Source organism: Scyliorhinus torazame, chromosome 15 (assembly GCF_047496885.1).
Source record: "Scyliorhinus torazame isolate Kashiwa2021f chromosome 15, sScyTor2.1, whole genome shotgun sequence".
Taxonomy (NCBI): domain Eukaryota; kingdom Metazoa; phylum Chordata; class Chondrichthyes; order Carcharhiniformes; family Scyliorhinidae; genus Scyliorhinus; species Scyliorhinus torazame.
In genome coordinates this window covers 198,294,440-198,315,683 of record NC_092721.1, presented here as the reverse complement: position 1 = coordinate 198,315,683, position 21,244 = coordinate 198,294,440, and the positions used below count along the sequence as shown (strand labels likewise).

Here is a 21,244-nt window from a genome sequence, read left to right as displayed (position 1 = left end):
CAATTGCTTCACAGCTCCAGGGTCCCAGGTTCGATTCCGGCTTGGGTCACTGTCTGTGCGGAGTCTGCACATCCTCCCCATGTGTGCGTGGGTTTCCTCCGGGTGCTCCGATTTCCTCCCACAGTCCAAAGATGAGCAGGTTAGGTGGATTGGCCATGATAAATTGCCCTTAGTGTCCAAAATTGCCCTTAGTGGTGGGTGGGGTTACTGGGTTATGGGGATATGGTGGAGGTGTTGACCTTGGTTAGGGTGCTCTTTCCAAGAGCCGGTGCAGACTCGATGGGCCGAATGGCCTCCTTCTGCACTGGAAATTCTATAATCTATGATTCTCCACCTGTGTTGCCCCTTTCAGTGACCTGTGGACCTGTACACCTAGATCTCTCTGATTGTCAATACTCTTGAGGGTTCTACCATTCACTGTATGTTCCCTACCTGCATTAGACCTTCCAAAATGCATTACCTCACATTTGTCCGGATTAAACTCCATCTGCCATCTCTCTGCCCAAGTCTCCAAACGATCTAAATCCTGCTGTATCCTCTGACAGTACTCATTGCTATCCACAATTCCACCAACCTTTGTGTCGTCCGCAAACTTACTAATCAGACCAGTTACATTTTCCTCCAAATCATTGATATATACTATGAACAGCAAATGTCCCAGCACTGATCCCTGCGGAGCACCACTAATCACAGCCTTCCAATCAGAAAAGCACCCTTCTATTGTTACTCTCTGCCTTCTATGACCTAGCCAGTTCAGTATCCATCTTGCAGGCTCACCTCTGATCCCATGTGACTTCACCGTTTGTACCAGTCTGCCATGAGGGACCTTGTCAAAGGCTTTACTGAAGTCCATTTAGACAACATCCACTGCCCTACTTGCATCAACCATCTTTGTGACCTCCTCGAAAAACTCTTATCAGGTCAGTGAGACACGACCTTCCCTTCGCAAAACCATGCTGCCTCTCGCAAATACGTCCACTTGCTTCCAAATGGGAGTAGATCTGTCTCGAAGAATTCTCTCCAGTAATTTCCCTACCACTGACGTAAGGCTCACCGGCCTATAGTTCTCTGGATTATCCTTGCTACCCTTCTTAAACAGAGGAACAACATTGGCTATTCCCCAGTCCTCCGGGACATCACCTGAAGACAGTGAGGATCCAAAGATTTCTGTCAAGGCCTCAGCAATTTCCTCTCTTGCCTCCTTCAGTATTCTGGGGTAGATCCCATTAGACCCTGGGGACTTATCCACCATAATATTTTTCAAGACGCCTAAAACCTCGTCTTTTTGGATCTCAATGTGACCCAGGCTATCTACACACCCTTCTCCAGTCTCAACATCCATCAATTCCTTCTCTTTGGTGAATACATGGTCATAACATGTGAAACCTGTCAGGAGCACCAACCAAGCTTCAACAACATGAACTAATTAGATCACCATGGACAAAAGTAGAGATCAACCCTTTCCATGCAACTGGTCGTGACTATGTTCTCATCATGGATTACTATTCAAACTATCTGGAGGTTATGAAACTTCATGATCTTATGTCTTCATCCGTCATCAAGGCATGTAAGGAAACATTTTCGCGACATAAATTCCACAAACTGTAATGTCGGATAATGGTCCTTGTTTCGCTAGTTGGGAACGGACAGAGTTTTCAAACAACTACAATTTTCGACTTGTGACATCTAGTCCACACTAGAAGCAGAGGACACAATCTCAAACTAAAGGGATGATCCTTTAAAACAGACATGAGGAGGAATTTCCATAATCCAAGGGAAAGGTAGAAAAAGGTGTTCACATCATTAAACAAATTATCAAGAAAGCGAGTGATTCACAATCTGACATATATTAGCCTTTATTAAAGTACAAAGCAACTCCATTAGTTTCAGGACTATCACCAGCACAAATTCATTTTAATAGAGACATCAGAACCTCTTTACCAGCAATATAATTTTAAAAAAAAATTTAGAGTACCCAATTAATTATTTTCCAATTAAGGGGCAATTTAGTGTGTTCAATCCACCTACCCTGCACATTTTTGGGTTGTGGGGCGAAACCCACGCAAACACAGGGAGAATGTGCAAACTCCACATGGACAGTGACCCAGAGCCGGGATTGAACCTGGGACCTTGGCACTGTAAGACTGCAGTGCTACCACTGCGCCACGTGCTGCCCCCCAGCAATACAATTTCAAGATCCTGATCACATACCAGTTCTCAAGAAAATCACTGAACAACGTTCAAAACAGAGGCTATACTATGATCAGCATGCGATCAAACTAGTCCCACTGACAAAAGATGACACTGTCAGACTAAAGAATACAGAGGGAGGATGGTCTGCTCCAGCCACTGTACTCAGGCAAGCAGCACCCTGATACAATATCATCAAATCTGCTGATGGAGCAATCTTTCAATGCAACAGACGAGATTTACTGAAGATTCAACTTCAACCAGACTTTTCCTCCATTAAGTTTCAATGAATCACTTTTTTGACAAAATCTACTTAACAGCAAGAAAACAGATGACATTCACAAAGATTTCAGACTCACCACTTCAACAGTTGAGAAGATCAAACAGCAGGAGGTAAAAAACCTAACAGACTCAATTTGTAAAGAATGGACTCATAAATGCTATTTATAGTCATCATTATCGTCATATTTGTCCAGATATACATATCATTATTTATCTATTTATCTTAATGTGTTGTACAATTTTCTTTACAAGTATAAAAAATGTCTAAAAAAGGGGGGGATGTAGTGATCTGCATATCTGTGTATATGTAAAGGGTTAATATACAGAAGTAACAGCTAGATAACCACTTGATAGCAGCACAAGAGATGGGTATAAAAGATAAACTCAAGGAGAGTTTGTGCCTCTTCGTGTTTGGAGTGACTAGTGACCAGAGGTAGAGAGAGATAGCTTTTCATGGAGTGCATTCCAGATCATATCAACTCCCTCATTAATTTGTGTATGCTCTGCCTGAAGGCAGATAAATCATTGGCCCATTGTCTGATGATGCTGCATCCTCAGCCGCTTTTCCTGGCAGTTTTTGTCAGTTGTGGTTTGCCAGCGTGTCCCACCCTCAGGGACAGGACGAGGAGAGGCCAGGTTCCAAGTCTACCTCAGTCTGAACAGGAACTTGGCATTTCTCTGAAACACACACGTTAGCCAACTGAGCAAACCAGCCCCCTATCAACTCAGTGCATTCAATTAAAAAAGTTTCCGACAACTTTTAAAGAAAAATTCTCCTCAGGTCCTCTCTGGTTCTTTTACCAATTATTTAAATCTGGTTAACAACCCTCCTGCCGGTGGACACAAAATCTCTTTATCATTTTGAACAATTCAATTATGAACCTAAGAAATGTTAAAGATTTTTGTGTTGAAAGGCGTGAGTGGTCCTACAGGATTCAATGATTTTTTTAAATATCAAGGCTAGTATTGATTGCATATGTATGGGAGAAGTAGCTATGACCTTGGCAAGGATAGTTGGAAGATGTTGTTTGGAGATCCAACCGACCGCGGTGACTTCAGATAGCAAAACCTGGAATTGGTGTTGGTCTTTTGGAAACAACGGCAAGAGTGTGAGTGTTCTCGAGGAAGGAAGTGTTGGCAGCTGGACTGCCTGCAGTATAAGAACAAAACTAGGCACGCATTACATTTAGCAGAGGTGGTGGCATACTGGTATTGTCATCAGACTAATAATCCAGAGGCCCGAGGTGAGAACTGGAGACCTGGTTCAAATCCCACCATGGCAGATGCTGAAATGTTAACTCAATAAAAATCTGGAATTAAAAGTCTAACGATGACCAAAAAATAATTGTTGTAAAAACCCATCAGGTTCACTAATGTCCAGGCAGCGCAGTGGTTAGCACTGTTGCCTCAGGGCACTGAGGTCCTGGGTTCAATCCCGGCCCCGGGTCACTGTCTGTGTGAAGTTTGCATATTCTCCCCGTGTCAGCGTGGGTCTCATCCCCTCAACCCAAAGATGTGCAGGTTAGGTGCCTCGTTAAATTGGAAATTTTTATTTTTTATTTTATAAATTTAGAGTACCCAACTCATTTTTTCCAATTAAGGGGCAATTTAGCGTGGCCAATCCATCTACCCTGCACATCTTTGGGTTGTGGGGGCGAAACCCACGCAAACACAGGGAGAATGTACAAACTCCACACAGACAGTGACCCAGAGCCGGGATCGAACCTGCGACCTCGAGGCCGTGAGGCAGCAGGTCTGCGCCACCGTGCTGCCCTGAATTGGAAAAATAAAGAATTGGGTCCTTTAAATTTATATTCAGAAAAAGGTTCACTAACGTCCTTTCGGGAAGGAAATCTGCCATCCTTACCCGGTCTGGCCTACATGTGACTCCAGACCCACAGCGATGTGGTTCACTCTCAAATACCCTCTAAAATGGAGGGGAGTTAAGGTGGGCTAAATGCTGGCCCAGTTAATGAATTCTTGAACATGTAAAATTCCATCGCATTTACAGCACAGGAACAGGGCAACTGATTCCATGCAAGTGTTAATGCTCCCCAAGAGCCTCCTCCAACCCACTTCACCTCACCCTGTCTGCATATCCTTATCACCTCATATCCTTACCTAACTTCCCCTTCAGTGCACCCAAGTTGTTCATCTCAACTACTCCTCGGGGTAAGAAGTTCTACATTTTAAAACTCTCTGGGTAGAGATGTTTCTCCTGAATTCCTTATTGTATTAGTGACCACCATATATTTATGGTACCTTTAGAATAATAACACAATGACAACAATAGCTTGCATCGTGGAGTACATTTAATACAGTAAATGTCCCAAAGCTTTGGGAAGTCCTGAAGGCATGAAAGGTACTAGATAAATTAAAGTCCTTCCTTCTTTTATAAAAAGGACTTCATGGATGAATGCCATCGCTCAAACAGCAATTTATTTTTTTACGAATCTGCAATGTTTTTATGGCTAATCAACTGAAATGTTTAAAGGAAAACACATTTTTAAAAAGTGACCTTCTGATTTTCTTCAGAGTTGATCAAAGACATGTCCTGGAGATTAATATCTAAACCCTGGAGTCTCCAGGGCGATCCTGGAGATTTGGCAACCTTAAAATGCGGCATAAACAAACTCTGCCACTGTTGCTTATTTAATGCTTTAATGGCTAATGTTTGCAGGTTTTCAAATCCTTATATGGCCTCGCCCCTCCCTATGTCTGGAATCTCAAGCCCAGAATCCCCCAAGATGTCTGCCCTCCTCCAATTTTGGCCCCTTGTGCATCCCGATTACAATTGCTCCACCAATGGCGGCAGTGCCTTCAGCTGCCTGAGCCCCGAGGCTCTGGAAATCTTTCCCGACACCTCTCCACCTCACTTTCTTCCTTTAAGACACTTCTTAAAACCTACCTCTCTGACCAAATCTTTGATCATCTAACCTAATTTCTCCTTTGTGGTTTGGTACACTACATTGTTACGAAATGCTTCTGTGAAGTGGTGGCACAGCGGTTATACCACCGCTGCCTCACAGGAACCCGGGTTCCATTCTGACCTTGGGTCACTGTCTGTGCGGAGTTTGTTATCCCCATGTCTGTGGGGGTTTCCTGTGGGTGCTCCGGTTTCCTCCCATAGTCCAAAGGTGTACAGATTAGTTGGATTGGCCATGCTAAAATTGCCCCTCAGTTCTAAAAAGGTTGAGTGAAGTTATTGGGTGATGGGAATAAGGTGGGGGCCTAGGTGGGGTGTTTCAGAGGATCGGTGCATGCTCAATAGGGATTCTATGAAGTGCATTGGGATGTTTCCTTATGTTAAAGGTGCTGTATAAATGAAAGTTGTTGTTGCTGTGTTGAATATTCTATTCTGCTGTTGTATTTCAATTTTGGACTTCATATCTGCTGGAATATTTTCCACCAAATCTCCATGGGCGTCTACCTATGGGCCTGAATTTCCATCCCTGCGGCAAGTAGCAGGAGTTAGGTAAATTGTCAGCTAGGCCCACCCATCTTGGGAGAAGTGGCTGCAAAGGCTGGATCTTCATTGCTGGGGTTGCAGTCAGTCCAGCACGGTGGCACAGTGGTTAGCACGGCTACTTCACAGCGCCAGGGACCCAGGTTCGATTCTGGTCTTGGGTGACTGTCTGTGTGGAGTTTGCACTTTCTCCCCGTGTCTGCGTGGGTTTCCTCTGGGTGCTCCGGGTTCCTCCCAGTCCAAAGATGTGCAGGTTAGATGGATTGGTCCTGCTAAAAGCCCTCTGCTGATCCCCTCAATTCAAACTTAATCTTCTCCAACCGGAGGAAGTTGTACAGGTCCCGCAGCCAGGCTGCCAGCCCCGGAGGCGTTGCCGACTGCCAATCCACCAAAATTCTTCACTGGGCAACCAGAGAGGTGAAGGCCACGACATTGGCCTTCCTCCCCTCCATCAGCTCCTGCATTTCCAACACCCCAAAAATCGCCACTAAAGGGTTCCGGTCCGGACTCTACCCCCACGATCTTTGCTAGCGTCCCAAACACCCCTGCCCAGTCCCCTCTCCAACTTCTCACACTCCCAAAACATATGCGTGTGGTTTGCTGGCCCTCGCCCACACTTCTCACACCCATCTGCCACCTCCTGGAAGAACACACACATCCTCGCCCGAGTCATGTGTACCCTGTGTACCAGCTTAAACTGAATCAAACTCATCCTCGCACATGAAGAGGTCGAATTCACCCTGCGCAGCACCTCACTCCACACCCTATCTCCCCCTCTAACTCCTCCCAATTCTCCTTAATCCTCACCACCTGCCTCCCCGCCCTTACGCATATGTCCCCAATCCTACCACCCCCCCCCCCCCCCCTCCCCCCCCTGGAAGCAGCAACCGTTCCAATAGGGCATATTTTGGCAGCCTGGGAAACCCTTTCTACACCTTCCGTGCAAAGTCCCTCACTTGTGTATACCTAAATTCACTTCCCTTTGGGAGCTCTCTCCTCTCCCCAGGTCTTCCAAACTTGTGAAGCTCTCCTCCAAAGATAAATCCTTGCCTTCACCAGCCTCACCTCACTCCACCTCCTGTACATGCCATCGTCTCCCCCCGCTTGAACACGTGGTTCTTACACAATGGCGTGGCCACTGGACCCACATACAGCAGACACACCCGTACCACAAACTTCGGCCCAAACCCAAAGCATCCCAGCACCTCGACCAGGTACCGCAACTCCACTCAGTCAAAAGTCTTCTCCGCGTCCGTAGAAATTACGATTCCCACATACTCCATCCACACCACATTGATCAACACCTCTCGGCTTGCGTCTCCATTCCCCTCAACTGCCCGGCATGCTTCCCTGTCGCTTCTGTCCCCTTCAATTTCACCCGATACCCGGCCCCATCCAAGATGGCCCCCTTCTCTGCCCATCACCACGCGTCTCCTCCAACACTGCCACATCGCATCCCCCTCTCCACCCCCTCCCCACGGCCAACTTTTGCCACCATCTCCCCCACCTCACTTCCGTTCACCAGCATTACCTGCCAGCGTGGCAGCTCTTGCTCCTCCTATCTAACCCTCCCCCACCCTTTCCTCCGTGATCGGGAATGGAAATGCGATAGCATAGCTTGCTATAGGGTACATGAGGGGCCATGGATGCGGAGGGGGAATGAGTGGCAAGCCAGAGTTTGTTATGGGGGTATGAGTGGCCATGGCAGTGGGTATCGCTTGGCATGGGGGCTTGAAACGTCGTGTTGGGTGTGGGCCTTATCGAATTTACAGTGCAGGAGGACGGCCATTCGGCCCATCGAGTCTGCACCGGCTCTTGGAAAGAGCACCCTACCCAAGGTCAACACCTCCACCCTATCCCCATAACCTCACGCAACACTAAGGGCAATTTTGGACGCTAAGGGTAATTTAGCATGGCCAATCCACCTAACCTGCACATCTTTGGACTGTGGGAGGAAACCGGAGCACCCGGAGGAAACCCACGCAGGCACGGGGAGAATGTGCAGACTCCGCACAGACAGTGATCCAAGCCGGGAATTGAACCTGGGACCCTGGAGCTGTGAAGCAATTGTGCTAACCACTATGCTACCGTGCTTACTCTGACAGTGATGCATGAAGGGCCACGAGGAGTTGGGTGGGGGTCCTACATTGGCTTGGGGGGGGGGGAGGGGCCATTGGGGGTTCGCCGCTTACCTTGATATAGGAGGCGTGAGGATGATCTTTAGAATTCACTTTTTAAAAGGTCTCCTCATGGACACCAGGGTTCATGACTCACCTGAGGCACCATGAAAACCACAACTCTTTAAAAACCTGGCCTGACTCCATGAATATTGTGGTGAAGTAGGACATGCCTCTATCTGCAATGGAACCGGCCAGGTCAGGAGTGTCGGGTGTGTGCTCTTGACAGGAACTATTCCACACCCTTTAAAGGCACTTCCAAAAATTGGACAGCCCAAGAATGGGATCGGTAATCCCAGAATCCGCACCTGCCCACTATTCTTAAGGGCCGAATCCTTCCGACTTGGTGACAATTCAGGCATGGTGTTCCTGCTTGCTAAAGTGCTGACCAATTAAACCTCCTGTCTCTGCTGACTAATACCATTGATTCGCTATGTGTAATTACCAGGTGCTTGATTGCTTTAATGATTTTTCCAAAACATCCACCTTTGGGAGGGTGAATTGTTTCTTTTGGCAGAATAAAGACATAGCCTCTTTTGACTTGCCCCAATCTGGAAAATAATGCTCACTGGATGTAGTTTGTTGCCCCGATCTTTTCTTTTTCTTAAAAAATGAACCTCTGGGACCAATAAATTTACAATATTTACAGATGCATCATAGAAAGCATCCTATCTGGCTGCATCACAACCTGGTATGGCAACTGCTCGGCCCAAGAGCGGAAGAAACTTCAGAGAGTCGTGAAAACAGCCCAGTCCATCACACGGGCCCACGCCCCCATCCAATGACTCTGTCTACACTTCCCGCTGCCTTGGGAAAGCGGGCAGCGTTAATCAAAGACCCCTCCCACCCGGGTTATTCTCTCTTCCAACCTCTTCCACTGGGTAGAAGATACAAAGGTGGATGGTGGAAAGTGCTATCGTGGGCAGAGCGGGTTGTCATCAGCCTCTATCCCATGGACCAGACCCGGTATTACTGCCAACCCAGGGCCCCCACCGGCATGTATGCATAACGGAGGGGTGTGCAGGATGGGAAGTGAGGTGGTGTGGGGTTGGTATGCAGTGTCTGTGCCCCTGGCAAGTCGCCCCCCCCCTCTTAGTCGGTGAACCTGGAGGCGATCAGAGCATTCCGTGCGCTTTGGACGTGGAGCACACGTCGTGCGGCCTCCCGTGCCTGCCTGGGCTCCATGTTCTGCCCACTCTCGCCCTCCTTCACATTCTCCTCATCGGACGAAGCCTGGCATTCCTCCTCCTCCACCAGCAGGTCGCCCCTCTGCTGTGCGGTGTTGTGGGGGACGCAGCAGGTCGCCTCGATGAGGGCGACCCTCTCAGCATCATAGTGGAGGGCGCCTCCAGAACGGTCCAAGCACCTGAACTGCATCTTCAGGACGCCGAAGCACCGCTCGATCACACTCCAGGTCGCTGCATGGGTGTCGTGTAGCGGGTCTCCGCATTGGTCTGTGGCCTCCGGATAGGTGTCAACAGCCACGACCAGTGGACAACCCGTCACCCAGCAGCCGACCCCTCAGCCAGGGGGTGGAGGGGGGGCAACGATGTCTTGAACATGTCAGGAATCGTCGAATGTGCCAGGATGAAGGCGTTGTGCACACTGCCCGGATATTGGGCGCAGACGTGAATGATAAGCAGCTGATGGTCACATATCAGCTGCACGTTCATCGAGTGGAATCCTTTTAGATTTTTGTAGAGCAGCCTGTCATCTGCAGGTGCTAGTAGGGGGACATGCATCCCGCTAACCACCCACTGGACCCAGAGCCTCCCAGTGATGGCGGTGAACCCTGCTGCCCGGGCATCATAGATTACATAGAATTTACAGTGCAGAAGGAGGCCATTCAGCCCATCGAACCTGCACCGGCCTTTGGAAAGAGCACCCCCATTTTAAGCCCAGAACTCCACCCCATACCCGTAACCCAGCAACCCCACCCAACCGCTTTGGACACTAAGGGCAATTTAGCATGGCCAATCCACCTAACCTGCACGTCTTTGGACTGTGGGAGGAAACCGGAGCACCCGGAGGAAACTCACGCACACACGGGGAGAACGTGCAGACTCCGCACAGACAGTGACCCAAGCTGGGAATCGAACCTGGGACCCTGGAGCTGTGAAGCGACAATGCTAACCACTGTGCTACCGTGCCGCCATGCATCCTGGTGGGTTTGGTCGACTTTGAAATAGATGTATTGATCCGCTTGGGCATATAGGGCCTCCGTGACGACGTGGATGCACCTGTGCACAGAGGACTGTGAGATCCCGGACCGGTCCCCACTCTGGGGTTGGTTTAGCACAGGACTAAATAGCTGGCTTTGAAAGCAGACCAAGGCAGGCCAGCAGCACGGTTCAATTCCCGTACCAGCCTCCCCGAACAGGCGCCGGAATGTGGCGACTAGGGGCTTTTCACAGTAACTTCATTGAAGCCTACTTGTGACAATAAGCGATTTTCATTTCATTTTCATTTCACTCGGCGCCTGGAAGGACCCCATCGCGTAAAGGTTCAGGGTGACCGTCACCATAACTGCGACTGGGAATGGGTGTCCTCCCCCATACCCCTACGGTGCCAGGTGCGCCATCATCTGACAGATATGTCGCACTGTCTCTCTGGAATCTTCGACGGCATGCCTGGTCTGGCAGGTCCTCGAATGACAGGCGGTGCCGGTACACAAGAGGCTGCATGTGGCACCTCCTTGGCTCCTCCTCTTCCTCGGTCAGTTGGGCAGCCGGCTCTCCAACCTGGGCGGCTGCCACCTGCCCCTCTGCTGCACACACTGCTGCTGCCCGCTCTGCACACTCTACTGTTGCACCTTCCTCCTCCTCCTCGAGCAGAGCCTGCTCGTACAGCCGCAGGACATCCCCCAGAGCTGTGGCGACCAGCAGGAAGGCCATCGTTGCTGGTTGTATTCCAATATTTGTGTCTGCAGGGGGGAAAGGTCGGCATGTTAGCGTGTTGCATACCCGCGTGCCCAACCAGGTCCATCGGGCTACATGGCGGCCCCAGTTGGCACTGTGAAATCTGCCCCCACATGTCCCTCCCCCCACCCCTGGTCCCATCGGTACCCGGCATCATGGGGACCTCTGGCTCTGGCGCCTGTCCCTAATGCCAGGGATACTGTTGGTTGGCACTGCCCTCACCAGGGACTACTGTGGGTGTCGTCCTGGATGGGCTGCCAGTGTGTGGTGGCCGGGTTGGGGTTGAGGGAAAGGGGGTTTGACGCAGGGGGTGGTGTGCGGGGATGGGGGCACCCGTGCAGCCGGTGTCAGCACGTCCAGTGTCCGGGCCGGCAGCCTGCAGCCGCTCCTTTCCGAGTCTTACCTCCTCTCCCTCTCTCGCTCAGCAGCCACCACGCCGGTTTCACGATTTTTAAAAGCACAAGTGAACCGCGCATTCGGGAACTCGGCCCATCGGAGGCGGAGAAACATGGAGGCCCTTTGAGAACACCAGATCGGGCCCGCTAATGGCATGCAAACGGTATTTACTGTACTGTACGCATTGAGTCCACTATCGAGGTGACAGAGAATCGCGATTTGGTATCAAATCAGCGCATGCCACGATTTTGGCGTCAGAGCCAATTCTCCGCTGTTATAACCTGCCTACTTACCATTGGCTGGGGACTAATGACAATCCCACAATCCTGTGGGAGTATGAGCTTCCTCAATGAGGGGGGGGCGGAGAAACCATTAGTAAACTCCTAGTATAAATAAAGCTGGCCAGTTCAGGAACCAGCAGGGAGTATGTAGCAAGGGAAGTTACTGCTACTGTTATATATATATATATATATGTTATTGTAAATAAATGTGATTACTTTGTATCCTTAAAACACATGCTGGATTCTTCGTGGCCCTCACAAAACTGGCGACGAAGGTTAAAGTGAATAGCTGTCTACACTGCTGAAGCCACCTCCCTGGATTTTTGCTGGATACAGGTTGGAAGTTGTTTTCTATTATATCATGCCTCTGTACGGACGTTTGGATGTTTTTGATGCTGCACTGGAAAGCTGGAACCAGTACACACAACGGATGCGTTACTATTTCCGGGCAAACAATATCACCGAAAACGAGCGCCAGGTGGTCATATTGCTCACCGCCTGCGGCCCGCATACGTTTGAAGTGATTAGGAGCCTTACGTACCCAGCTGCGCCGGACACCAAAACGTTTGATGAACTTGTGAATATAGTGGGGCAACATTTTAACCCAACCCCGTCCACGATAGTTCAGCGTTACCGGTTTAATACCGCTGAGAGGACCCCTGGAGAATCCCTTGCCGATTTACTATCCAGGCTACGCAGGATTGCGGAGTACTGTGACTCATAGAATCATAGAAGTTTACAGCATGGAAACAGGCCCTTCGGCCCAACCAGTCCATGCCGCCCAGTTTTTTACCATTAAGCTAGTCCCAGTTGCCCGCACTTGGCCCATAACCCTCTATACCCATCTTACCCATGTAACCATCTAAATGCTTTTTGAAAGACACAATTGTACCCGCTTCTACTACTACCTCTGGCAGCCCATTCCAGACACTCACTACCCTCTGAGTGAAGAAATTGCCCCTCTGGGCCCTTCTGAATCTCTCCCCTCTCACCTTAAACCTATGCCCTCTAGTTTTAGACTCCCCTACCTTTGGGAAAAGATGTTGACTATCTACCTTATCTATGCCCCTCATTATTTTATAGACCTCTATAAGATCACCCCTAAGCCTCCTACGCTCCAGGGAAAAAAGTCCCAGTCTATCCAGCCTCTCCTTATAACTCAAACCATCAAGTCCCGGCAACATCCTAGTAAATCTTTTCTGCACTCTTTCTAGTTTAATAATATCCTTTCTATAATAGGGTGACCAGAACTGCACAAAGTATTCCAAGTGTGGCCGTACCAATGTCTTGTACAACTTCAACAAGACGTCCCAACTCCTATATTCAATGTTCTGACCAATGAAACCAAGCATGCCGAATGCCTTCTTCACCACCCTGTCCACCTGCGACTCCACCTTCAAGGAGCTATGAACCTGTACTCCTAGATCTCTTTGTTCTATAACTCTCCCCAACGCCATACCATTAACTGAGTAGGTCCTGGCCTGATTCGATCTGCCAAAATGCATCACCTCACATTTATCTAAATTAAACTCCATCTGCCATTCGTCGGCCCACTGGCCTAATTGATCAAGATCCCGTTGCAATCCTAGATAACCTTCTTCACTATCCACTATGCCACCAATCTTGGTGTCATCTGCAAACTTACTAACCATGCCTCCTAAATTCTCATCCAAATCATTAATATAAATCACAAATAACAGTGGACCCAGCACCGATCCCTGAGGCACACCACTGGTCACAGGCCTCCAGTTTGAAAAACAACCCTCTACAACCACCCTCTGCCTTCTGTCGTCCAGCCAATTTTGAATCCAATTGGCAACCTCACCCTGGATCCCGTGAGCTTTAACCTTCTGCAACAACCTACCATGCGGTACCTTGTCAAAGGCTTTGCTAAAGTCCATGTAGACAACGTCTACTGCACTACCCTCATCTACCTTCTTGGTCACTCCCTCAAAAAACTCAATCAAATTTGTGAGACATGATTTTCCACGCACAAAGCCATGCTGACTGCCCCGAATCAGTCCTTGCCTCTCTAAATGCTTGTAAATCCTGTCTCTCAGAATACCTTCTAGCAACTTACCTACTACAGACGTTAGGCTCACCGGTCTGTAGTTCCCAGGCTTTTCCCTGCTGCCCTTCTTAAACAAGGGCACAACATTCGCCACTCTCCAATCTTCAGGCACCTCACCTGTGGCTGCCGATGATTCAAATATCTCGGTTAGGGGACCCGCAATTTCCTCCCTAGCCTCCCACAACATCCTGGGATACATTTCATCAGGTCCCGGGGATTTATCTACCTTGATGCGCTTTAAGACTTCCAGCACCTCCTCCTATGGTGAGACCTTGTCAGAAATGTTACGCGACCGTTTGGTTTGCGGTATTAACAATGCGGCCACCCAGAGAAAGTTGTTAGCTGAGCCAACATTGACTTTTCAACAGGCCATTCAAATAGTATTGTCCCGAGAGGGCACAGAACGAGGAGTGCAGGAGCTACAGGGAATGGAAGTGCATGCCTTGGGGCGAAACCCCTTCCGTCCGAAAACGTCCCCCCGCACTCCTGCGGACCTTGGGCGAGGCAACGTCCGGACCGACGCCAGTGGCCGTCGGACATTCCTCCCCGAAGGGAGCCTTCTCCAGAACCAATGGATGAGGAGCCATGTCCGTGTCAGACTTGTAGGCGCCGACCCCGTCGCGGACGGCGGTCCTGGGGGGTCCAGAGGCGCAGTCGTTCCGACCAAAACTAGGACCAGCCCAGGGGCCGTAACTGGGACCAGCCCAGGGGCCTACCTTCCATGTGGATGAACCTGTGGCGACTACTCCTGAGGACGTGGAGACGGAGGACGACTGCCTGCAGCTGCATTGTGTGGCAGCTCCCCGTGTGGCCCCCAAAAAGGTGACAGTACGGGTGAATGGCCACCCGCTTGAGATGGAGTTGGATACTGGCGCAGCGGTCTCCGTGATCGCCCAGAGGACATTCGACCGCATCAAGCAGGGTATACAGACCCTTACATTAACCTACACGGGGGAACCACTGGACATTGCAGGAACTACAATGACCCCTGTTGTTTATGGACGCCAGGAGGGGCGTTTCCCACTTATCGTGGTGCGCGGCCATGGGCCCAGCCTGTTGGGTCGGGACTGGTTGCGCCATTTGCGGTTGCAATGGCAGCACATCCTCCAAACAGTTTCTGAAGGGTTGACTGAGGTGCTAGGACGATACCCAGATGTATTCCAGCCTGGTTTGGGGAAAATAAAAGGGGCCGTAGCCCGTATCCAAGTCGAACCAGGAGCCATGCCGCGCTATTTCCGGGCGCGCCCAGTGCCATACACCTTGCTCGAGAAGGTAGAAGGGGAGCTCACTCGTTTGGAGAGTTTGGGTATTATCAGGCCCGTCCGTTTTGCTGACTGGGCAGCACCAATTGTACCTGTAATGAAGCCAGATGCCACAGTTCGCTTGTGTGATGACTATAAACTTACAGTGAATACAGTTTCCTGACTCGACCGATATCCAATGCCTCGCATAGAGGATCTCTACGCGAAACTTGCAGGTGGACTCTCGTTCACAAAATTAGATATGAGTCACGCCTACCTGCAGTTGGAGCTGGACCCTGCCTCCCGACCATATGTAACGATTAATACACACCGGGGCCTGTATGAATATACACGGTTGCCCTTTGGAGTATCCTCTGCCTGCGCAATTTTTAAACGTGTTATGGAGGGCATTTTGAGAGGTTTACCACGTGTGGCTGTATACCTAGATGACGTTTTGATTACAGGGACGTCGGAGCAGGAACATTTGGAAAATCTGGAGGCTGTCCTTAGACGCCTTTCGGAGGCTGGAGTCCGTTTACGTCGCACAAAGTGCGTATTTCAGGCAAAGGAAGTAGTCTACCTAGGTTATCGGGTGGACCGCGAAGGTTTGCACCCCGTCGCAGAGAAGGTGCGTGCAATTCAACATGCCCCCGCCCCGACTGACACTTCGCATCTTCGTTCTTTTCTCGGTCTCGTAAACTATTACGGGAAGTTCCTCCCCAATCTGCCAACTACGCTGGCCCCTTTGCACCTTCTGCTAAAGAAAAATCACACCTGGGTTTGGGGCCAGCCGCAAGAAACCACTTTCCGGCGGGTAAAGCAACAATTGTCATCGTCTGGGTTACTAACCCACTATGATCCTGGAAAGCCTTTGCTCGTCACATGTGATGCATCCCCGCATGGTATTGGGGCCGTCCTGTCCCATAAGATGGAGAACGGGGCCGAGCGACCGATAGCTTTTGCCTCCCGCACATTGACTGCAGCGGAGAAAAAGTACGCGCAGATCGAGAAGGAGGGCCTGGCAGTGGTTTTTGCGGTGAAACGCTTCCACCAATACGTGTATGGCCGCCATTTCACTATCGTGACTGATCATAAGCCTCTGCTGGGACTTTTCAGAGAGGATAAGCCAATACCGCCCATTGCTTCTGCACGGATCCAGCGCTGGGCTTTGTTGCTTGCTGCATACAAGTATTCTCTGGTGCACAAACCAGGTACGCAGATAGCAAATGCCGACGCACTGAGCTGATTGCCTTTATCGACAGGCCCCATGTCGACCCCCACGACCGGTGAGGTGGTTGCAACCCTAAATTTTATGGACACCTTGCCTGTCACGGCATCACAGATCCGTGAGTGGACCCAGACGGAGCCAGTCCTGTCAAAGGTTCGGCACATAGTCCTGTATGGTGGGCAGCATAGACAGCTCCCAGGCGAGTTGCGGGCATTTTCCTCCAAGCGGTCAGAATTCAGCGTGGAAGACGGCATCCTCTTGTGGGGGACGCGTGTGATTGTCCCGGAAAAAGGCCAGGAGCTGATACTGACAGACTTGCACAATGGGCATCCTGGTGTGACCAAAATGAAAATGTTGGCACGGAGTTATGTCTGGTGGCCAGGCCTCGACACCGACATTGAGAAGGTGGCCCAAAACTGCTCCATTTGCCAGGAGCATCAGAAGCTTCCGCCGGCCGCGCCTCTACATCACTGGGAATGGCCAGGGCGGCCTTGGGCACGCTTGCATGCAGATTTTGCATGCCCTTTTCAAGGATCCATGTTCCTTCTACTAATTGACGCCCAGTCTAAATGGCTAGAGGTGCATAAGATGCAGGGGACAACGTCCTGCGCAACAATTGAAAAGATTTGTTTATTGTTTAGTACGCATGGCCTCCCCGAGGTGCTGGTCACGGATAACGGCACTCCATTCACGAGTGAGGTGTTTGCGAGGTTCACGAAGATGAACGGCATCCGCCATATCCGCACTGCCCCTTACCACCCGGCTTCAAATAGGTTGGCAGAGCGCGCAGTGCAGACATTCAAAAGAGGCCTAAAGAAGCAGTCTTCCGGATCAACGGACACGAGACTGGCTCGCTTTTTGTTTACGTACAGGACCACCCCCCATGCAGTGACTGGGGTAGCTCCCGTAGAACTCCTAATGGGCCCGAGACTTCGCACCCGCCTTAGTATGGTTTTCCCGGACATTGGCGCAAAGGTACGCCTCACACAAGAACGGCAGGGACAGGGAAGTTCTCGGCATCGGCCGATTCGGCAGTTTGCGCCCGGTGACCCAGTGTTCGTTCGGAATTTTGCTGGTGGTGCCCAATGGGTTCCTGGTGTAATCTTTCGCCAAACGGGCCCTATATCTTACCAGGTGCAAGCCCAGGGTCGTCTCCAGCGCAAACATGTAGACCACGTTCGGTCTAGAAGACTATCCCCTCAAAAGATTCCCTGCCCCCGGAGCTCATTTCTACAGCCGCAGAGACCAGAGACAAAGGAAGGTAGTCCTCACAATCTTCCACTGGTGCCTCACTCGAAGCACTGCGAAGGTCGTTATGGAACCGAATGGAGATAGAGACGCTGACATGACGGAGGCAGCAGACTCTGACTCCGAGATGGAGACACAGGATGCATCAGAGGGGGAATCCTCGGGTCCACGGGCCGTGGATGTACAATCGTTGCGCCGTTCATCACGGAAGCGCCGGTCTCTGTCTCGTTACACGCCGCCTGACACAGCGCCGCGTGCAAATGGTGTCCGGCCTGCGGCCAAACGAGTCCGACGCCCTCCTTCGCCAGGGTCTTTGGTGGATTCCTTGGACTTTGGGGGGGGGGATGTTATAACCTGCCTACTTACCATTGGCTGGGGACTAATGACAATCCCACAATCCTGTGGGAGTATGAGCTTCCCCAATGAGGGGGGGGGGGGAGAAACCATTAGTAAACTCCTAGTATAAATAAAGCTGGCCAGTTCAGGAACCAGCAGGAAGGAGTATGTAGCAAGGGAAGTTACTGCTACATATATATGTTATTGTAAATAAATGTTTACTTTGTGTCCTTAAAACTCGTGCTGGATTCTTCGTGGCCCTCACAAAATCCGCCGAATCACCTTTCCTGATTTTGGCGTCGACCAACAGAGAATCCCGCCCAAGGTGTCTCTGGAAGGGGGCTAAGGTCAAGTGGGTGGAGGAGCTGTGGATGGTGCTAGAGGAAGGATTGTGGTGTGAAGTGCTGTGGAGGGTGAATGGCTCGACCACGTGTGCGAGGCTGGGGTTGATATAGCTAAAGATGGTACACAGGGCGCACCTGATGGAGTCGAGGATGAGCCGGCAGTTTGAAGGAATAGAGGATATTTGTGAACAGTGAGGGAGGGGCCCAGCTAATCATGTACATATGTACATCATGTACATATCCTGCCCGAAGTTGGAGAAATTTTGGAGGTTGTTTTTCAGCACCATGTCGGTGATCTTGCATGTCGACTTGGAGCCTAGTCCCCTGGGGGCCATATTCGGGGTGTCAGACCTGCCAGTGTTGCAGGCAGGTGTGGGAGCTGATGGTTTAGCCTTCGCCTCGCTTATCGCTCGCAGGTGGGTTTTGTTGAGGTGGAGCTCAGCTTCTCCACCCTGTGCCTCGGTGTGGCTGGGTGATGTAATGGAGTTTCTGCATTTAGAGAAGGTGAAATTTACCCCAAGAGGGGTGAATGAGGGGTTATAAGAGGCGAGGTTTGTTCATTCTGCATTTTGGAGAACTAGTTACCGTCAACTGTTTGGGGCGGGGGATGGGGGGGGAAAAAAAGAGGTGGTTTGGGGGAATAGGGGGGAAAACAGGGGTGAGGTTTTGTGTTGAGTTTTTCACAGTAACTTCATTGCAAGGTTAACGTAAGTCTACTTGTGACACTAATAAAGATTATTATTACTATCTTTGTGATGTAATGTTTTTCAAATGTTAAAAATTTGAATAAAAAAACATTAAAAAACAAACTCCTGCCAATGGGAACATAATTATTGAAAATGCAGAATCTCATCCTTTAGAATTTTGGGGGAGAGGATTGGAAAAGAATTGGTATGGCATAGAATGAGGCCATTTGGCCCATTGGGCTGGATTCTTCCGCTCCGCCCGCCGCAAGATCGCCATGGGCGAGACGCGGGCCATATAGATCCATTGACATCGGGCAGGAATTTACGGTTGTAGGGCTGGTGTGGCCGGAGAATCCTGCCCATTGTGTCTGCACCAGTTCTCCAGATGATCTACTCACCCCTCCAGCCACCCACCCCACCTTCTTCCCGTAACTTTGTACATTCTTCCTTTTCAGATAGGAGTCAAATTCTCTTTTGAATGCTTCAATTGCACCTGCCTCCACCACACACTCAGCCAGTGGCATTCCAGACCCCAACCCACTCACCGCATGCCACTTTTTTTTGCTTTAAATCTGTGCCCTCTCGTTCGTGATCCTTCCGTGAGCCGGAACAAGTTTCTCCCAGTCTACACTGTCCCGACCCCTCATGATTTTGAGCACCCTACCCCCCCCCAGCACATGCCTTCCTTTCTCCAACCAAAACAGTCCTAACTTCTCCAACCTATCTCTACAAGTGAAGCGGAGGTCAACTTTTGAACAAGGGGGAGGACGGCAAACGGTAGCACAGTGGATAGCACAGTTGCTTCACAGCTCCAGGGTCCCAGGTTCGATCCCCGGCTTGGGTCACTGTCTGTGCGGAATCTGCACGTTCTCCCTGTGTGCTCCGGTTTCCTCCCACTGTCCAAAGATATGCAGGTTAGGTGGATTGGCTATGCTAAATTGCCCTTTGTGTCCAAAAAGGTTGGGTGGGGTTACTGGGTGATGTGGATAGGGTGGAGGTGTGGGCTTTCCAAGGGCCGTTGCAGTCTCGATGGGCTGAATGGCCTCCTACTGCACTGTAAATTCCATGAAACACTGCTGCCTCACAGCGTCAAAGACCCAGGTTCGATCCGGCCCCGGGTCACTGTCCGTGTGGAGTTTGCACATTCTCCCCCCCCCCCTGTCTGCGTGTGTCTGCCCCCAGCAAAAAAGATGCGTGGGATTGGTGGAGCTAAATTGCCCCTTTTTTTTCGGGGGGGGGGGGGGGGGGAGCAGAGAAAGGATTGGTTACTTTAAGTTTTAACAAAAAAACTTTCGAGTGAGGGAAGCTATTTCTTATTTCAATCAGGAAGGAATGTTTCAGAAAGAGTGAGAGACTGTGAAGGTGCCAGTGAGGCAGGGCTGAGACTGGGCTGGAGCTGGCTGCAGGGCAGGGGAGGGTTGCCATGGTGACGGGGCCTAGTCCCGCCGCGCCTCCTCCTCCTTCAAACATGGCGCCCGTCTATGACCGGCCAGGCTTCTGGGGGGAGCCCACCTCCACTTTGGACTGGTGCGAGGAGAATTACGCCGTGTCCTATTACATTGCCGAGTTCTGTAAGTCCTCACCTTTCCCTGACGAGTCTTTATTTTCTCTCTCTCGCTCTCTTTTTATTTTAACCCTCCTCCAGAAAGATAAATCCTCCGAGCAGCCTGAGGCCTGCCACCCTCCCGACCTCCTCCACCAAGTGACCCGGAGTCCAAACCTCACCCTTTATTTTCTTTTTTTTTTTAAAAATCGACCAGCGCCTTTTTATTTAAAAAAAACCCCGACCACCCCCTCATGAAATATAAAATTATTTCTAACCTTTTTTAGTTTAAAAGGAAGCGAAACGTGCCGGCCGGATGCTACTGCGCATGTGCCGGCCGCCTTATAAGTTTTTATTTTCAAGGGAATTGTGTTGGAATCGCAAAGTTTCCCCCTTTTTCGCTCTCTTTAGATTGTGGCACGCTTATTTCATCATTGTCTTTATGTGTTATGTGTAAAACGTTGGTGTAAGGGCTGGCATGCCCCTGAATACTGGTTGCATTTCATTTGTCCTTTAAATGACTTCAGTGAAATAAATATGTATGCCATTCATCTGTTGTACAAAACTACTTTTGATCCTTCAAAACATTTTAAAAAACGATTTCCAGCTTCCTAGTTTTAAAAAAATAATAATTTGTTTTTCTGGGGGTGTTGGGGGACACTGACAAAGTTATTTTTTTTATTGAAGGTGTGTCCTTCAACTGTCAGTCCTTTGGGGTGATGGTATTAGGTGGGGCTGTCAAGACTTTTGGCTCAGCAATATTAGAAAGGTGGAGTGCGCCTAAGCTGTTTATCTGGGGTGTTTCCATGATTTTGCTGTGTTGTTTTGGTCCCCCTC

At 50.1% G+C, this 21,244-nt stretch overlaps 1 protein-coding gene and 1 long non-coding RNA gene across 2 annotated transcripts in view; one reads left to right on the top strand and one right to left on the bottom strand.

Moving 5' to 3' along the window:
- Positions 1 to 10,548: 10,548 nt before the first annotated feature.
- On the bottom strand, positions 10,549 to 20,557 carry LOC140392105 (uncharacterized). The gene is made up of 2 exons (XR_011935248.1): positions 20,448 to 20,557; positions 10,549 to 11,038 (listed from the first exon to the last, which is right to left on the bottom strand). It is a non-coding gene; the product is annotated as an uncharacterized lncRNA (long non-coding RNA).
- Positions 20,295 to 21,244, top strand: part of acer3 (alkaline ceramidase 3) — a 201,538-nt gene continuing 200,588 nt past the window's right edge. Inside the window, exon 1 of the mRNA XM_072477389.1 lies at positions 20,295 to 20,435. Coding sequence (XP_072333490.1) covers positions 20,333 to 20,435 — 103 coding nt within the window. The 5' untranslated portion in view covers positions 20,295 to 20,332. The remainder of the gene's footprint in view (positions 20,436 to 21,244) is intronic.